This window comes from Vanessa tameamea, chromosome 22 (assembly GCF_037043105.1).
Source record: "Vanessa tameamea isolate UH-Manoa-2023 chromosome 22, ilVanTame1 primary haplotype, whole genome shotgun sequence".
In the NCBI taxonomy this organism is placed as follows: Eukaryota; Metazoa; Arthropoda; class Insecta; order Lepidoptera; family Nymphalidae; genus Vanessa; species Vanessa tameamea.
In genome coordinates this window covers 10069510-10090103 of record NC_087330.1, presented here as the reverse complement: position 1 = coordinate 10090103, position 20594 = coordinate 10069510, and the positions used below count along the sequence as shown (strand labels likewise).

Genomic DNA, 20594 nt, shown 5'->3' with positions numbered 1-20594 from the left:
GGAAGTACTTATAAGTTAATCTTGTTAAATGACGATTTGATAGTTTTTGATACATGCTGTGCACCTGTCACGGGTGACTGGCCACACGGCGCCTAAAATATTAAAAATGATTTAACTTTGCTAACAACAGTGACTTCGATACGAAGACACCGCATGCTGTGCTTAGAAACCACAAGCACCGCTCGTAAATCTACGGAGTTAGGGCAATTACACACAGGAAAAGCGGATACATAACGAACGTCCTATGCAAATAGACTCGCACAGCGTAGCGCGCGGCCGCCGCCTGCCCACTTGAGGGACAAATAAACGCTTCCGTTTCTCTACAATTAACTTTTATTGTGTTAATTCACTTGGTTTTCATACGAGATAAATCATTTAACCCTTTTGAATTGGTTTATAATGAGATTAGCAAACATCACATACATGTTACGGTTGACATTTGCTTTTTATATGAAAAATTACGATTTTATACATTTTACTTAACTTTTTGAGTCGTTCGGTTATTGAAAAGTTAGTTTTAAATCTGAATACATTGAAAGTAATACGTTTTACATCATCTATTATATAACATTTACACTATACATAATAATAACACTCTGCTTTTGGTTTGTTAAAATGATAAATTCTATTCTGCAAAAGGTGTATTGAATGTTCACTGCGTAATTAATTAGGTTTAATTCCTCGTTTCCTAAAACTGTGACGGAAATTGGATTAAAATCTGCGAGTTTTTGGTAATATCAAATACGTTTTTATCCCAAGATACGGTCTCCGTGTCGCAGGTGTTTGTTTAATCCACTCGAAGGGTTCGAGCGCGTCATTCGCGTATTTATTTTCTTAAAAAATTACTCATGCTCATCATTTCGCTTTTTCCGATCCAACCTTTTTAGCTTTTCGGAGTAATATTAAGTTAGGGCCGATGGAAACGAGTTTCGCAATATTTTGTAGAGTTAAATACCGTAGCAATTTTGACATTTAAGCAAATACAACGTATTGAAATAAATAAGTTATTTACAATGTTTCACATTCGTAAAATATTGTCTTCCTCTGAACACATATGACTACTATAACTGTCGTATTTACCTGGTATACTAAATATGAAACCATAAATATTTTATTATTAAACATCTTGATATGTTACATCTGAATGTGCGCAGTATGTGCTCGCCCTTACGTCGCGGGGGTCCGCTATGCGACCTATAAAATTGTTTCCTTATCACTTGACTTTGCTTTCGTAACGCTTCAATGACCGCTCTTATGATCATTGTATGTTCGGATAACTTGAAAACACTAGTAATATAAATGACAACTTAATTTGTACGGAAATTTAAAAGTTCGATTTTTGTGAGCTTATAAATATTCAATACTGACTTTGTACGAGTAAAATTCATACAAAGTTAGCCCACCCCTCTCAAGATGAAATTTCCATCCAATCAAATCTTTTCTTCGTGATCGTCTCTGCTGTGAAAGGTTAGCTATGTTAAATTTCAAGTCAATTGTGCCTTTAGTTTTGGATTCTGATGAGTCAGTGGTATTTCGCTTTTATATGTACTCGTATTTACGAGTATATTGGTCACTTTACTGATGATTTGATGTATTATTTATTTGTGATTTAAATTATTTCTACCGTTTCTTAATTGGTAATATAGAGCAGATAAATTTGAATGAAATCTGAGTGTCCGAGCATCGGTCAAAACCATTGTCTCTGAATTTAATTGTATTAATATAAATTAATATTTCCCTTCTTGTTCAGTATCTTGTTACAATATATTAATTTTAATAATTCGATGTTACATCTTCGAGTCACACGCACGTGCACGCCCTGGATGATCAAGAGATGACGGATGAACAATGAAATGAATATTCGCAGCCGTTCGACGATAGTAATATATATTTGATACCTCATTGATATAAAAGATATTTCAAAAACAGTCTAACATTAAAAAACAAAACGTAAGCGGACGGACTGGTGAAAGGTCACCAGTATAGACATTGGCGCTGCACGAAATGCTCACCATCCCATACATCGTCAAAGAATGTTAACCGTTCCTTACGTCCTCGGGAAGTTAGTCTAAGTCTAAGAAGTTATGTCCTTACGCCTGTGATTATGCTGGCTCGCTAATTATTCAAACCAGAACTTACATTACTAGGAAGAAGTTAAGTAAGTGCAGAAGTGCTGTTAAGAGGTAGAATAAGAGATGGGTGGCACTTCACGGTCACCACCGAGTCTACTTGACATTTACAACTACAACTAGAAGACACAAATGTACGTATGTGTGGGTGCGTACAATAAGACATTGCAGTGCGTTTATCTATTTACTTAGTGCCTACTGCTGATACATCGCCTTCCCCTTATGTATGTGTACGCACATATAGGTAAGTATATCGGAAATAATGAATTTTAGAAATATTAAAAATAGCGACAATATTTACAAAAATAATATAACATTCATAAACGTAAACCCCTCAAACCGTGGAAAGATGAAGATGGAAGAGTAAAAAGTGCTGCAGTGTAAGGATGCTAGAGTGAGGTGAAAGGTTGGTGCCGGAGAGATATCAGTTGAGACTTGTGCATTGCTTCCCGCTTCTAACATCAAACACACATCTACTGAAGAGAGCGAAGGAGAAGAAACTAGACATAAATTCTACATAGACAGCTCTACTAAGGAAGGAGTTATGTGCGCAAGAGAAGGTGCGATGCAGCGCTGGGCAGTGGAAGCGGCGCTTTACCGTGCTCGTCGTCTAGGGGCAGGTCGCTCGCCGGAGACCGCTTGCCCCACATGCCTCTTAAGTTCGTCCAGCCGGGCTCCCTCTTCCAGTAATACGCTCCTGTTGGTTGTGCTTCCGTGTTACTTCACACTCAATACACTTCAACGAACTACTATATAACTGGAAATTCTTTATTTCAACTTGAATAATAAAATCGTCGCCAAAGTGATGACAATTGATCTGAGACCCAATGATAACAGTTTTGTACTAATATAATTTAGATTTATATAATTTTGTTTGTCATAATTTGTAGTGCTCTGTGCACAATACATTTATTGAATACCTCTTCAATACATGTTTTGGAAGTCGTATCAGAAAACTTTATGTGTAGGTACCAGACCACTGAAACGAGAGTACTTTTCTATGATTCTACTTATTCATAACTACAATAAAATAAGAAAGTGTGATTTCATATTGAAATGTAATTAAAAGGCAATAACTGTTAATACTTTTAAAAGGCTTTTGAGAGTCGAGAGTGCGCGACAGACAGCGAGTGGCGCCATTCAATATTTTACAAATCGGGATTTCAAAAGATCAATCCCGATTTGTAAAATAATGAGATTCAAATAAGTCCAAATCGTCGCCGAAAAATTAATCAAGTATTTTTTTAACCGTTAAATATTTTACGCCTTTTTGCAAGTCCCTTAGCATTGGAATACTTAGTATAATGTTTTATAAGATTTTCTTCAATTTACAATTTTTATTTAATTTGTATAATGAACCATTTGTCCACGTACCATATTGATTGAAGTGTTACAGATATGATGGACCACTATATTGATTCCATTAGTTCGATAGACAGCTATCATAACTATGGACTATTAATTTTTAAAAAAATATAAATCACCTGCAAATATTTTCAACAACATTTGTGATAATGGTAAAAACCACACCAGCATTAAAAGTAAGAAGAGTTAAACTTTAACGACAGTTCGCTCGAGCTACGGATCTGTCATTTATATTAAAGACAAAAGTATTTTATTACCTTAAATAATTTTAGCACTAAAATGACTTATTTAATTAATTGTATAATAATGTCAACAAAATATTCCAGCTGATGAATGTTTCGTTGTTTTTTAATCTGTGGCAAATAATACGTATTTAATTCTATCAATTAGAGATTGTCAAGGCATTTGAGTACTTCGACATGCTCTTAGAATTTGTATTTATCAGAAATAATAATTAACGCTACTAAATCATTTTGTATGCGTCTCTCTCAAAGTTATTTATGATCCGAAGCTGCGTCTCGTATCAAGTTAAAATTAAGACCTAAGTGTCGCCTCAGTCTAAGACATTTTATATAACTTTATAAGAAAATATTATATTATTATATTAGAAAAAGCAGATTAGAGTAACGTCTCTACTCGTGTAACAAATCACAAAACAAAAATAAATTAATAGAAGTTGTGAAAACGAATATCGATTTAATTATATGGATTTAATATGATTTGTTGTCTATTAGGAAATCTTTATGGTTTGTCGTAATATTAAAATCATTTACAATTAATACCTCCACTTAAAGAGTAAACACGAAGGTGTCGGAGTAACGACGCTGTGCGCAGTTCTATAGCGGTTATATTTTAACTTTTCGATTTAGACGCGTAATAAATAATATTAATCGGCATCATTATTGTTCCGGTTCACCGACTCCAAACAAGCGTAGAAATGGTAATTGGTGTGTAGGGACCGGCCGCGATTGTGAAGCAACCTGTTCACGTGATCACATCAATCAGTGCAGTCGACGTGATTGTCTCCTTCGGTAACAATAAAATACTGTATTCAATGTATTTCGCCATTGTTTTATTCTCACATTTAAATGTAATACCAGTACGGTCTAGCTTTCTATGTGAACTACAATGACGTAGAATACTAGCCATGTATTTAAAAATCAATATAATTAAATTTATAATAATGAGGTTACTATTTAGTTACATCTATTTGTCATAATTCATTTTATTTTATGTTCTGCAGTTCATTTTATTTTTAATATACAATACAAAAAAATAGTGCGAACGGATAATAAAAGGCAAGTTAGACGTTTAAGAGAAAGATTTGTTAAATTTAAAAATATGAAATTCATATTTGACACGAAGATTATATAACATAACATAATCAGCCTGTAAATTTCCCACTGCTGGGCTAAGGCCTCCTCTCCCGTTGAGGAGAAGGTATGGAGCATATTCCACCACGCTGCTCCAATGCGGGTTGGTGGAATACACATGTGGCAGAATTTCGTTGAAATTAGACACATGCAGGTTTCCTCACGATGTTTTCCTTCACCGCCGAGCACGAGATGAATTATAAACAAATTAAGCACATGTAAATTCAGTGGTGCCTGCCTGGGTTTGAACCCGAAATCATCGGTTAAGATGCACGCGTTCTAACCACTGGGCCATCTCGGCTCATAGATAAGATTATATACTTAGTCAAATATAGTTGTAAGTACGTAAGAATTCTACTAATGCATGCTCAGTATAATGATCGACACCGACCGCTGATTATATTCCTTAGAGTTAACTTACTATTACATACTAAATATTGGTACCTAACTATCAACAATAGTTCAGTAGCTTCTAGGGAATGAATTGCTCGCTTTAAATAGCTTTTTAAATTAAAATGGGTCATGAAAAAAGTGATACTGCGCTATGACACACTTGACACGGCAGTATTGCGTTCCTCTCCAAACAGTAACTACTCGCATCTGACGTTCAAAAGTAGAAATGAAATGCTTCATGACGGCTATATTAGTGTCTGGCTTACGCGCCGCGAGTATCGCATGAATTTCGTTTCTATTCACCTCGGAAACTTGTTTGAGTTAACGTCAATATCTACAAACTTCAGGTCAGATTTTATTAACGCCGGAAAGGGCTCAATTTGGCTTAACTATATTCAGTATTATATAATATTTTATATTTAGTTTCATTGATAAGTTATGTTTTAATAGTGGTATTATTCACGACTCTGTAATAGAAATAGCCAGTTACTATTTTCGTTACTAATGTCAATAGCTCGACCGATATCTGTAATGTCTAAAGATATGTATTAAACAGCAAAGCTACAAAGTATTACCGCTGTTGTATTGCGCTTGCTTCATGGGTCGCTTGCCCCAGGCGCCGTGCAGCGATGACCATGCTTTCTTGTCAGGAGCGTCCATAGCTAAGCGATCGGCTTCCACCTGAACACAAATTATTACATTTCACTGATATTATATATAAAAAACTAGCCTCTTAATAAATTTATATCTTACGTAAACATTTATAGACAATGAATAATATATAGCTAATAACAAATTTCGTTGATTTACATACAGGAAAAATAAATGTATTTATTTCGAGAGAAAGCATAGTTACTGTAGAGTTAAGTATCAGTATTTTATTACTTGATATGCAATTTCGATAGCCTTCATTCAATCCCTATAACGTGACAATTCAAAAGTGGTCTTAAAAGATACTCCTTTAATAAATAATATTTCGATTTAATAATAAATTAAACGGCGAAGTGTATTCAAATAAAGTAATATTAATAAAAATGAAACGTATTAATTGATTCTTTAATTTATTACACTTTAGATTTTTTAATACAATATTTTCTGTAGGTGTAGATGGGAAAGTATTGCGACCGTGTGGGACGTAGAATGCCAGTACAGCAATTAATCTCGACCGGAGAATTATGGCGGCTGTGATCAGCGCCGATCCAATATGTTTCGTGTAATAATTCACCTTCCCACCACCCCTGTATAGCAACTCTGGTAAACCTTTACAGTCCTCAATAGTATACTTGTTTGGTTAGAGCCAAGAATGGTTTTGTAATAATTAGACATTATAAATATGCATAGTTTAGATGGTGTTACTGATAATTCACTACATAGTATACGATTTTTTTAAATAATCTCGGAATGAAGGTGGCTGCGTATTCACTGAGGATGGAACATATGCCTCTTAGCCTTAGTCAAAGGTTTAAAAGTTTTTATACTCACGAATTATAAATAAAGGATATTGAAAACATCTGCTTGTGGAGGAAGAAATATTCCGCACCAACGCGCAAAGTAGCATTATATTGGAATAAACTCCAAAATTTATGTTAAGGTAAGAAAAGCCAACTTCCAAGCAGTAGGAGGAAGTTCAGAATTAAATTAGTCGGTTGTTTGTCGCTCGCCTCCCATTTGTGTTCAATTCACCTTTTCCAGAAAACTAATGAGTTCGATTCATTGTAAAATCATGTCTTTTTAGCTCGTATCTGAGACATTTGTGATCATCATCTTAATCGGATGACGACCACTGATATAAAAGTGTCTGTGTTGTTACCGTCAAGTAATTATGCATTAATACCGACAATGACGGCCGATATGTTAGAAAGTAAGTAATAAATTATTTAGTTGAATGCACGAATATATTATTTTTAATTTTAATTCAAACAATTTGAACTAGACAGCTAGAACAGCTGTGTGCTACAAATGATTTATATGAAAAATCTATTTGTGTAGAGCACTAGAGCAATTACCTGTTGAATAGGGATGAGATGTTCGTAGGCGATTTCGTAGTCTTCGTAGTCAGGCTCGGGTCCGGATCGCTTGCCCCAAGAGCCGTGGAAGTTCGACCATTTCTCCTAAACATAGATGTATTTGTTTTACTTTTATTAAGTACAAATTAATTTCTTAGCTAAAATGTGATTAATACATACAGGTGCACGTTTGCCCCAAGCGGAGCTCATGTCTTGCCAGCCACGTTTGCCCCACGCAGAGCTCATGTCTTGCCAACCACGCTTGCCCCAAGCAGAGTTAAGGTCTTGCCAGCCTCTCTTGCCCCATGGAGTCTGGTATAAATCCCTCCATGCGCGTTTGCCCCACGCGGTATTCAAATCTTGCCAACCTCTCTTTCCCCAGGCCGAATTCAAGTCTTGCCAGCCGCGTTTGCCCCATGCTGAGTTAAGGTCCTGCCAGCCCCGCTTGCCCCAAGCAGAATTCAGATCTTGCCACCCACGTTTGCCCCAGGCAGAGCTCATGTCTTGCCAGCCACGTTTACCCCATCCGCCGCCACCGTGTAGACTTGACCATGCTCTTTTATCTTCTTCCGTGAGTTCCATGTCAGTGTCCGACTGGAAGAAATGTTAGTATTGAAAAAAAATATGCCAGTCACAGTATCACAGTATACAGACTAGAAAAACTAAGTTTGTTTCATTTATCGTAAAACAAGTTGAAAGATTTCCTTAAAAACTTAAAAATCCAATACTTGTTACATAATTATCCGTTTCATATTTGGTGCGAGGACTTCGGGCATCACATCACATCTTTTACCGTCGATTAACTGAAGGGTAAGTGAGCCAGTGTCAGTGTCAAGTACATGCACATAATATCAGAGCAACTAAGGTTGGTGGCACATGGACGATGTATGGAATTATTAATATTTCTTACAACGACAAAGTCTATGGACCGTGGTGACCACTACCGTCCGCTACTTACAATTTAAAAAATTTAGTGATTCCGGTCCCATGTCACATGACGATACGTAATAAGTATGTATATTTCCATTCTGTTGGTAAATGTTCCGTTTCGAAAGTATTTTAATCGTTTATTTATCATTTCTAGTAGATTACCTCTATTTTATTTGTCCTTCAAGAGTATTAAGCATTCAATACAAATCATCTTGTAGCGAGGCTCTCGTTATTTATGTATAAGACATTAAGCCACTTTGATTCGATGCTCGTCGAGACAATAGCTTTCCCATTGTAATGGAGTGGATTATTTCGTTGTTTCTATTAGATTAGTTGCCGAGTATTTGAATCAAAGCTTTGTTTTAATTGGGAAAAATCGGTTTTGTTAGCAACGCATGAATGACTTCGCAAAGTTATGCCGTTGGTTCGGAATGTTAATTATGTTAGCCTGGTGTCGGGCCTTTCGAGGAGACGGAGCGGCCTCGGGTCTGTAATACTTAATCTTTTGCAAGCTGGGGGTTTGGTCGCTTGTAAAAGATTACTTAATGTTATTCAAGAACGATCATTCCCAAGTTATTTGATGTTAAAAACATTTCTCACAAAATAGATTAAAGTGAATTTATATATCTGACACGATCTGGAATCCGTCTATCGACTTTACAAACAATCAAGTCGGTAAAAGCTTTTCTTTCCGTTGTTTCATCTCCGCTTGTATTTGTATACATTTTTTAGGTTTAAACTCGCTTTGAGTCGAACAATGCGTTCCTTTCAAGTTATTTAACTGCTAAGAACAAAAGCAGTCTGCAGCGGTAACAGGTACGGCTTGAAATGTTTAAACAGTACTTACATTGAAGCTAAAAAAGCAAATTAATTAAAACTATGCACAATGGTTAGAGAAGTAATTACGTCGCTACTCGGTTCTTATGGTACATAATTACATTGTCTTTATAACTAAAAGCGCCTGCAGTTTTTCTGAGAATTGATTTACTCGTTCGTCTATGTCGATCTTGTCCCCTGACAAATAATTTCAACCGTTACTCGAGGTCGCCAATATCCTTTTCCGAGATTTCCCATTGTATAATTTCCGCGTCCAATGTTTACTATGCAAACTGTGAGATATGAATTATGCGGCGCTAGAGGGAATTTTAAAAGATTTAATGTGAGAAAGCTTTTTATCTTTAAACCCGCAATGAAACCGCTTCTACTGAATAAACATACATTAGCCTCTTTAGAGACATTAAATTTGTATTAAAAAGAATGGCATTTCGAATTTATAAAAGATAAATTTCTGACAAAATTTGTTGTGCAAATGTTTAGTTGAGAAAATTGATGTTGTTTAAATGATAAATGTGGCCGTTAAAATTAACAGCCCATGAGATGCGGGAGCGGTCGGGCTGCCTTATTTCATAAGCGGCGGACGAACCATCTCAGAGATCAGCTGGCAACCTGACTTGTATTAATATTAGATGCCACAACAGATATGCTTAATAATGTATGTATAACGCCGTTATTGTCAGAATTATTTTACAGTAGTTCCACAGACATGCTACGGATTTAAACAAATACCCAACAAACTGACCTGAACTTTGCAAAGGGTGCCGATGACGATCTAATCTTATTGTGTTTGAGGCCCCCAATAGGCTTATTTTTTAAATGCTCTTTGCCTGACGAATTGATTTTAAGTATTTATATAATTATTCATGTTTGGAAATATATTTTGTAAACGAGATCTCCCTGATTTCATCACATTCATATTATCTAAATCAAACATTCAAAGGTCGTCTCTCCTTTAGACATCCACGTTACTCACATTAAAACAGATTTAATGAGAACTATAGCGGTCAAATATATCAGTATATTGAAAAATTCGATTTCCGGTAAACTTGTAAACGTGACGCGAGTCTGACCAATGTTGATGGCAAAACACATGATTGCGATTTATTCTTTGATGAGCGGACAAAACGTGGACAACGGAAATAGAAAAAAGATGTTACACATAGAACCAAGAACCTTGGAAGAGTTTTCCAATGTACTTTATATTCTTCAGGTATTTATTTAAACACAAAGGTACTACACGCGCGTGCATACTGACTACAGCATGGCGTATTGCCGTTTGATACGCACTAGAGACAAGTTAATTGATGCGGGAAACAGAATTACATAAGCAGCATATGTTTCGAAAAGTTTACATTTCGACTCTTATTTCCAAGAAAAATCATACGATAACGTGAAGCGCGTCAATGATCACTTGACAAAAAGAAATCGTTTGACAAACAGAGGAGAGACCGTTACTGAACTGCTTTATCTTTATTTTATTTATATATATGTATAATTGTATATATATATATGTATAATTGTATATATTATGAATACATATTATCTATTACGTTCAACTTTATAATCTCACATCTAGAGTAATAGTTGTTTGGCCGTGTCTCCGTTCGTGTCTGTTTCGGTTTTATAAATAAGTAGATCAGAAGTAACTACAAGTAAGCACATGTTGTATATTAGTATGTATCTGCTGTCTCGTGTCCATTTATCCCGAACACAGTCGAGTTAAGGTCCGAGCGTAATCTAATCATAATCAGATTGTCTGTCTGTAGATCGCTGATATATCCATTGTCTTGCTGTTATTCGCTCCGCACCGGGAATGCTGAGTGCTCTTAAACGCTTCGTGGGCCTTCACGTGGCTTATGCGCCGGACTACGCGTACAGTGCGGTGCGCTTATCTTTCGGTCTGACTAAGTTAAGATTGGTCTCCGTACATTTATTGATTACATTCTGTTTGTTCACAAGCTCGTTCATCCCGGGATGAAAAATATCGAATGTTTTTCTTTATAAATAAATTCTTACTTTTGTTTTTTATTGTTCAGATTTATTATAGATGTATAAATAAATATATATATATATATTATGTTTTTATAAATATATATAATGTTCAATGTATAATCAAGACGTTATATATATATAATGTCTGAATTTAACATATACATAGGTATGTCTTGAATTGAGATAAAACTACATTGCTTAAAGGATTTATGTGTTTGTATTGTTTAAGTTTGCGTTTTGTAGGTGTTCTTAAAATAAATAGAAACAGTTAGCCATCACACAGACCGATTTACTGCCCTAGGTTGCTTTTAAATAATAACCACATTCAATATAATAATATGAAATTCTCAACGTGAGTCGATAGGACTCGGCAGAGACATTTCTTATTAAAGACATGACATGAATACCTTTACAAGTGAAATGACAATGTTATTAGAATATTTGCGTGAGGCTGGTTAATGACAAGACACAATTAAAATCCGTCCATTCCGAACAGAGCACGTCTCACGGTGCGGACAGTAATTGTCTCGAATGTGCGCCTTTGTTCCCATATAATATGCTCGCAATAATACTAGGTACAGTAATTAAACTCTTTTGTATGTATATGCAGGCCGCGGTTCGAGCCTTTTTGTTTCGTGGACAATAAAATATCGGTCCATAGTTCTTCTTCGTAATGTTATTATTATATCATACAATCCGTTTATTAAAACAAATGAAATATTTTAACTAACGCAGTAATTGGTAATTAATTATCAGTAAATATAATATGGGATGTAGATAAAGACCACTGCGGCATTTGGAGAGGCCTATGTTCAGCAGTAAACGGATGCAGGCTGATGATGATGATGAAATATAGGATAGATGTTCAATTTTATCAGTAAAAAATGCATGATTTTCGTAATAAAGTATTGAATATAAAGATAATGTTATTCATATGTGTATTGGTGTGGGATGAGTATTATATTCGATTAAGGTAGTTAGCGGACGGTCGTGTTGAAGCTAGAAGATGGTGCTTACTTGAGGTGGAGGCGCGTCATGAGGAGCGTCGGCCGCAGCCGCCACCGCCAGCGTCAGCGACAGCGCCACACACAGCGCAGCTACGCAGCAACGCATCTGAAACGGCGACCACACATTAATACATATATCTCGACAACATGCCATTTGACATATTTGTGAAACGACGTCACAAGTGATTGCTCTATACGCTATGGGTTTTATATAAATACATAACACGAGGCTTTAAAATGTCAGACGTGTGGGCGAAGCGAGCGAGGATCAGCTTCGACTCGCATTAGACGTGATATAAAATCAATAATAAAACACTATGTGCGTGCATTAATACCACTACGTGAACCAGTAGATCAGACCCGCGCTAGCGCCATTGAATTTTCATGTTCATTTGTGTTATTTGTATTTAATCTCTTTATGAAATCAAACTGGATTTCTGTCATAGACTTCAAGCCGAAACAAAATAATAGTAAATATTGCTGCTCGGCGATAGAACATATGATGAGTGGGTGGTATCTATCCAAACGGGTATCTAGTGCACGCCTCAAACTCATACTATATATACCATGCTAATTAAACAACAAAACATTACAAAACTTGGAATGTTCTTAATGTCAGACAACACTTTATTTTAAGACCACTCGTATGCAACACCGACAGACGAAATGACGAAAACAAAAGATAGTATGTGAGATTCCGCAGCCTTACAAAATGATTAAATTATTATCTGAGCCCTTATTTGTCCAACAAACATATGCCTACCCGTCTACACCATTACCGTTACCTCAAGCAAAATGCAAACATATTGTCCGTTATTTCTGTTTTTCTAAAATATTTGATGACATGAACGAAATCTTAAAACTTCTCGCATTAATTTTTGCACTTCCTTATCCACAACGTCCAGTGATCAGTCCCGTGTCTTTTCATAATCACACAAACAGGACACGCCTGACACCTGATATTCTATTATTGATTATAATTATTTATTTTCTTTTACTGTTAACTCGTTAAACAACGGATATGTGTTAAACTATAATCATGGCTTGAAGAATGTAATATATTTCTCAAAATCATTTGTTTAGGAAACACGTAGTATGGTTAAAATATATATGAATAGTTATGAAACAGAGAGGCAAACTCTTTATCCTTCATATATAAATATATATGATGGCGCAGCCGGCAAGCTAGGATATCGGCTCATCGAAAGATTAGTATCGTTTTGTATTACGCTTATCAACTAACCTAAAAAATACACATTGAAATATAGAAGTTATTAGCACTTGTCTTAGACAGCAAACATGTTGTTGATTATCAAACAGAACATTGTTGTTGCTATGAATGCTGAGAAAAAGTGTAGCTACTGCGTTTTTTGGACATACTTTTCAAACCGGCGGTAGCTTCAGATTTAATTTAATTCTGTGATTCCATTTGATTGATTGATTTTAAAGGAGTGCAATGGAGATATAGATAGTAAGAGAACTTTGAAACAGTTATCTCATTATGTACTCGTACAATAGCACCCGATCGCCGTTTAGTGCGTATGCGATAATATACCCTCTTTGAGCAATGCGTAGAATGGCAGAGGTCAAGTGACGTCGAAGTTCTAAGGAGCAGGTCAGGTATGTCCAGTCGGTATCTATTTAAAGGCGACCCACTCATAATAGACCGTGTCATAGTTTTTCTATTAAATACTTTTTAATAAATTCTACCTAAAGGTCAACATAGCACATTTGTTATTTTATGTTCTATTTAAATGACTAAAGCGTTCTCTTCGGACCAAATTTCTGTAAAATTATCTTTTGCATTCTGACTTATCTGCGTCGCCTAACATTAACTTATCATCTTTATCTTTTCACTATTAGAATATAAATTGTGTTCGTGTATTATTTTCTTGTTACTTTTTGTTTAGTGGATGCAATTTTTGCTCTGCACCGTGCTTCGATATTACGAACTTCTTGTAAAGAAATTCAAGAAATATTTTAATAAGAACGAACTTTTATTTGATCCGTATGTGTAGATTATATTGTCACAAGAACCATTAGTGTGTGGGCTATAATGTAATTGCAAGATTTGACCCACATTAACAGCCGAAGTTAACTAAAATTTTGCAATCAAAATTAATATGGATAATATTGTCGTTAGCAATGAACCAACATGCATATTTCTTAATTACTCTAATTTTACGTCGTACCGCTAGAATTAATTTCTAGTCACTTCGTAACTGTCGGATTAAGTACATCATAAACATATCAAACGTAACGGAATCGACTTCAGGACGAAGTTCAACGATCACTTGCGGCTCGTGAGCTCAATATATTCAGTCGTAGCGACAATCGATAGTTGATAGTTGTCGATCATGAGGCGGTTACTTTGACATGCGATGCGGAGTTAGTTGGGCGGGAGTTAGTTGTGAGTTAGTTGCGGCCGCGTCGGGGTTAGTCGTGATCGCGAACTTTATGGATTACACCTATGTATTTGTAGATCATTTGATGTTCGTATTTTATCAGAAATAAATTTAGTTTAGATTGAATTGCGATTAATGTAAATGAAATTTAGATTAATGTTTAACTACTTTTTTAGGTAATAAATAATCAATGCAACATTTGCGGCGCTAATGCTAAATAAAAGATATCTCTCAGGCAACTTGGATCTGAACTGAAATCATGTTTTAATTTGTAATACGGGGTAGCGGGTAATGTGTTTTAAAGAGTTCGAGCAGCATCGAATAGAGACATTGTGAATGAGTAGATGAGCGGAACGGAATCGTGAGACAGAAAACTTTAAATAATTGAAATTGAATTCGAGTTGGAATGAGTATCATCAGTGAGAGTAATAACTGAATAAATGATTGTATATAACCCGAACGATTCGAGTTCTACGTTAAATTCGGAGACGAGATCTGGTCATATTGGAGAACTTTTAATGATGATGCAATGCTTATATACAAATATTTGTTCTGCGCCCGAAACTGAATGTAAAATAGTCGATTCAGTCAAAGTTAGGAAAATTATTGTATCCCATAAAATAACATTAATATTATGATTTAGTTTTAACCTGTATTTTACGACTCTATGGACTTAAACATTTATCAATATACTTAAGAAGATGATGCAAAAAATAACACAGAATTTAAATTACACTCCAAGCGGCAACTATAAATTTAATTCATAATCTTAAATGAAGATTCAAAAGTCCTCATAAATTCTATTTGAATAAAATTTTGCAAATAGCAGTAATATATAATAAATGTGACCTTATTATTTCGTTTCCCGTGTTAAACAACATACTAATTAAAGGGTATTAGTATTTACATTTATGGAACCGTCGGCGAGAGCGCGTCGTCAAAGTGACCGCAGCGCGTGCAATCAATATGATTCATGGAATTATTTCGTAGCGGTTGTAATGTTTAAGTAAATATTATTCGTGTGCTTACGTAACGATAAAATGGACATTCGTTTGATCAGATCGTGCATTTTACGGTTTGATTAACACGATGTTAATGTTGACTCTGAACCAATAATGTTTGTCAGTATTAAGCATTTTACTACTAAATGAATCGTAAGTGATCGAATTGTTAGTATTATATGACCGAATTTCACATAATTTATTTATTAATGCATTATCGAGTTATATTATTTGTTAGGTTAAAAATATTTGATTAATTGTATATATACATATGTATACTTACTACTAACTTTTATTTATTTTAATACGAAATATGAAAATAATCTCAATTCAGTTATAAACGTTATTATAAAAGTGATAAAAGTAATTTACTCGTACCACCCAATTTAACCTCATAAATAAGAAAGAGACGGCAGTATTCCAGTCGCGATAGATGAGTTGAAAGATTGTACAACAGAATTAGCATGAATATCACGAAGACATAGCTAACGTTACAGCTGCCACACGCGTTGCGTAATTACTCATAGCCTTTGACGCATATTAGTTAACAAGCTGTACACGTAAAAACAACTCATGCGTTTCGTGAACCACGGAAGCTGAAGAGTTGGGGCGAAGAGTTGAGATCAAACAGGTGCGAGAAACTTGCCTCACACGCGACATACTAGAATTTAGAAACTTATAAAATTTTCAATTCTATGCTATTAGATTTATTGCTGTTGATGTCTTAAATACAGTCAGCTCAAAGCACATACAGTTTAGATATGATATTTTAAATTTGTTTTAGTAAGGAAGCAAATAGCACACTCAATGACCATCTTCAATCATAGACGGAGCTTTACTTAATATAAAACCATATTTAGAACCGGCCTATAAATACACTGGCACACTGACTTGAACTGGCGAGTATAATATAATATGTGAGTTGCACATATCAATTAGTAATATTTTTTTAATTATTTAAAGTAAGCAATTGCGCGGCGGACTGAAGACTCGTTATATTTGGGAGTATTGCAACATAATGTAGTGTTTGAAACCATCCCACGCGTGTTGTTTTCAAATCCTATCTTTCTGTATACAATAACACCCAAATGAGATTGAAATTGTGAAAATTTTCTATATCCTCCAGTGTGGTCTGACACAAATGTTAAAAAGCTGGATACGATTTAAAACAAATACTCTGAGAAGTCGTTGCAATGCTATTTGAGTTGTTCCGATGCGCCCGTACCCATAATACAATTGTACCGCGCGTTTTCGCTAATAAGTTACTCAGTAAACGTCACAGTTTGTTACAATCTTGTCATTGTAATTTGACTGAAAATTTTTCGTGATTTTACGTGATTCGAAAATTACTCGCAATGGTATCGCATGTCATTGGGGAAAATATGTCACGGGGTTGAGAACAATCTGCGATACGTACAGCGTGAAGTAATAAATACTTATAGTATAGCTATTCTCGTTATGTTTGTGTGTCTCGAGTTTGTGAGCGCTTCAAGCGCTTGAGGTTCTTTCATCGACACTCTATTGTTTGAGACTGTTGAACTCTTCGATCAACCATTGAACAGTGGGTCGCTTTTCAGGCAGAAAAGTTGCTACAAGATTTTCATTTGCCTTGTGATTTGAGAAATAATACAATAATACCATTATTCAGTACAATTTCAATGTAAACGGCACAAAAAAAGCTGAATTAAGGTGGGAAGTAAAATATCATTGGATTATGTCCTGATACGACTGTGTAAACAAAATGAACAGAAAATTAAGTTTAACATTCAATATGATATGTATTTTATAAACCCTTTCACCGATTGTTTAATAAAATGATATTTATTATTGACGGGAAACCAATATGAGTTACTGGGACATCAAAGATCTGTAATTTGATATCAAACGAACTAACTTTTAATAATTAGAATGTATGTTTACACATACTATAAGTACTAAATGTATTTGTTCGTCCTTCTTTCACGCCACAAGAGAGAAATTTTCGCCGTGATTTTCGATGTAACGACTATTGGCGCGCCTTGTAGTACACGTAGACGAGTCGGTCGCATGCCATGTGTATTCAGATATATTTATTAAAATAATAAACATATTTATTGTATTAACCTTATTTAACTCCATATCATTGGTTATCTTAGACTACAAATAACCATACATTTTGATGTGTCACATTTACCGCGCGTATCCTGACGGACACATATTTTTGTATATAAATGTTTAACACGCTGAAGGCCGGAGGCAGCTTATAGAAGACAGTTACAAGTTACTTTATACTAAAGTCAAATGCATGCGTATATGTCGTGTATCGGTCTACACTGAGAGCCGCCTCGAAGTCAGATCAGGTGAATTTAACGCGAGCAATAAACAGAAAACACTCTGTGAACATTGAAAGTGTTTTAGTTGTGCTTGGAATACACATTGGAGTCGCATACAATGTGACATTTTCCTTTCACGCCTCGAGATATTTGCTCCCTGTGTTATTTACTTTTGTTCTGTTGAGGCCGCCTTGCTCCACAGACTCTGCCACTACGACACTATGTCTTCATCTGTACTGTCACTAATTGCGCCTTGAGTCTGTAACTATAATGATAACCGGTTTCAGCCACAGCAGCCGTTCTCAACAGAGACTAGCCGACCACCCATTAGACATTATAGCGGGCAAGTGTGTGCGCAAACACAGGAGGTCTTTATCATCTCACACGTTCGGAAAACGTTTACAGGACGTTAAATTTCTCGTCTTCTCTCTCGATTCGTGACGAAAAATTTTTTGTCACGAAAGGCTAATAATGTTTTGTCAGCCTGAGTTGGGGTTCCAACCCAGGACCTCGGATTCCACGGCCTTATATCTAGCCACTACACCGGCGAGGCAGTCAATTACAAATGTGAACTTATTCATACTCAGCAATATAAAATATTGCGGGTCGTATCCCCCCGACGGGGCCGCAGAAAGCCGAAAGTTTATTTTTCAATTCGTATATTGAACAAGATTTATTGAAAATAGTTTTTGTTAGCATAGTTACTTTAACCGCATTTCAAATCGAAAATTCATCTCATTTCGAGTACATCGAACAAATTGCGTGATCGACGCTCGTATTCAAACAGGCCGCACTCTACGGTACTGTGTGTTCTGCGACTTCGATATCGCGAGGAGATGTTAACACTCAATAAAATCGATATACAAACAGTCGGCGTATGATTGCTTTACAGTCAATTATTCATATAATCCCTAAGATCCATTAATGAATTGTTTATTGCCCTCACTCGACTGGAATAAGACGTTTACAAGCACACACAAATATCTCCGTATATGACGATGTACCAAAATATTCTCTCAGCTCAGGGACAACACGAAATAAGTGTCATGACATGAAGATATTTTTCAATTGTTTTATGTATTAATTCGCCACACTGGTAACGGTTGCTTAGTTACGAATAACAACAACAAATATTTACATGTTTTTCTTGCGGCTTAATTAGTGTCGTATCTGTTGTGTCCGATCACAGCGGCAGTAATAGAGTTATACTCTCTCACGTGGTTGGCATAGATTCTTGCCAGAAGGAAATTTTAGGGTATTTTACCATACAAGTAATTGTACAATTTAGTGTGCTAAGTCTGTAACAAATCGACATATTCAGCACTTTCACTTGTCAGTGAAGTCATCAACAAACACCCGTTTGGGTAGACCACTCATTCATCACTTCTTGTACACCTAACTACTACTACTTAGTAATGTTGAGTTTTCATTTAAATGTTAAATTTTTATTTTTACTTTAGCAGCCTGTAAATCTCCCACTGCTGGGCCTCCTCTCCCTTTGAGGAGAAGGTTTTGGAGCATATTCCACCACGCTGCTCCAATGCGGGTTGGTGGAATACACATGTGGCAAAATTTCGTTGAAATTAGACATATGCAGGTTTCCTCACGATGTTTTCCTTCACCGCCGAGCACGAGATGAATTATAAACACAAATTAAGCACATGAAAATTCAGTGGTGCTTGCCTGGGTTTGAACCCGAAATCATCGGTTAAGATGCACGCGTTCTAACCACTGGGCCATCTCTGCTCAAGGTTAAATGATCCAGTGTAATTAAAGAAACAATGGACATGACTTCTTAGATTCCTTAATTAAATTTAAATATCCTGCATGAAAATCAAAGAATATTACTCCAATTTTTACATACATTTTATATCGTGTACTATAAGTTAAGATTTAAATTTATAATTTTTATTGACAAAGTTAAAAATATCCTCGGTATTGTATTAGAGGAACGATCACCTTGCCCCTGGGAAGACGTATTGGCTTTGCATAATTGGAAACATGCTGATATAAGTTTATTTTAAGTTCCGACGTTTATACAATGATTGATTTTAAATATCAATTCGAACTTTATTTTCCGTGAGGATTGTAGAGCGCGGGAGTTAAAACGGAGGCTAATTTTAACCCTCATATTCAATTAGGTATGATAAATGGGGCTCTAGGGGGATCGATATTGCATTATAAATAGGATATTGAAGCGATGACCTGCAGTTGGAGTGGCCACGCTACGATGACCAACGGGCTAAGGCCGGCTCTACATCGGATGATTAGCAGCGCCGCGTTGTCGCTTTAAAAGCTAAAGTGGACAATTCATAATAAAATATATTTTTATATATTTTATTCATATTTCATCTATATACAAGAAATAAATATTTTTAAGGTAATTTCAAGTGTTTTAACGTATTTCATTAATAACCTGACAATGACTTTAATAACGACAAAAAGAATTTGAGAAATATGATGTTGTTATGTTCAATGAAGTATATAAAACATACTGGATCATATGTATGACGATTTTATATCAAGTCTGTGCTTCGCGTGAGAAAACGAAATGATTTACAGTAAATTATATTGAATGAAAAAGTAAAATGATTGAAACACGTATTATACTATTTTATAAAGAGTGTGACGGCGCTCTAACCGACTCGTATATTGTCTATGTGATGTCTACTTCAATGAAGTATTATACACAAAGCCGGATTAGCGAACACGTAAGTTTTCACTGCCCATACTCGCACACATACGTACATACGAACGATACGTAACACAAAGGTTAATGTGGCTTATCCACATTGTACGAGTATGTCTGTATCAACTAAATATTTTTACGACATAAAAGTATGA

The 20594-nt window shown here is 35.5% G+C and overlaps 1 protein-coding gene across 2 annotated transcripts in view; it reads right to left on the bottom strand.

Moving 5' to 3' along the window:
- The window catches only part of LOC113401534 (prothoracicostatic peptides), a 59797-nt gene that overhangs the window by 1578 nt on the left and 37625 nt on the right, over nt 1-20594 (bottom strand). The window contains exons 2-6 of one of the 2 annotated variants that reach the window (XM_026641472.2): nt 12043-12138; nt 7447-7860; nt 7267-7371; nt 5836-5941; nt 2728-2826 (exon numbers count right to left, since the gene is read on the bottom strand). In XM_026641472.2, coding sequence (XP_026497257.1) covers nt 2728-2826; nt 5836-5941; nt 7267-7371; nt 7447-7860; nt 12043-12138 — 820 coding nt within the window. The remainder of the gene's footprint in view (nt 1-2727; nt 2827-5835; nt 5942-7266; nt 7372-7446; nt 7861-12042; nt 12139-20594) is intronic. The other variant, XM_026641473.2, reaches the window with a different exon arrangement.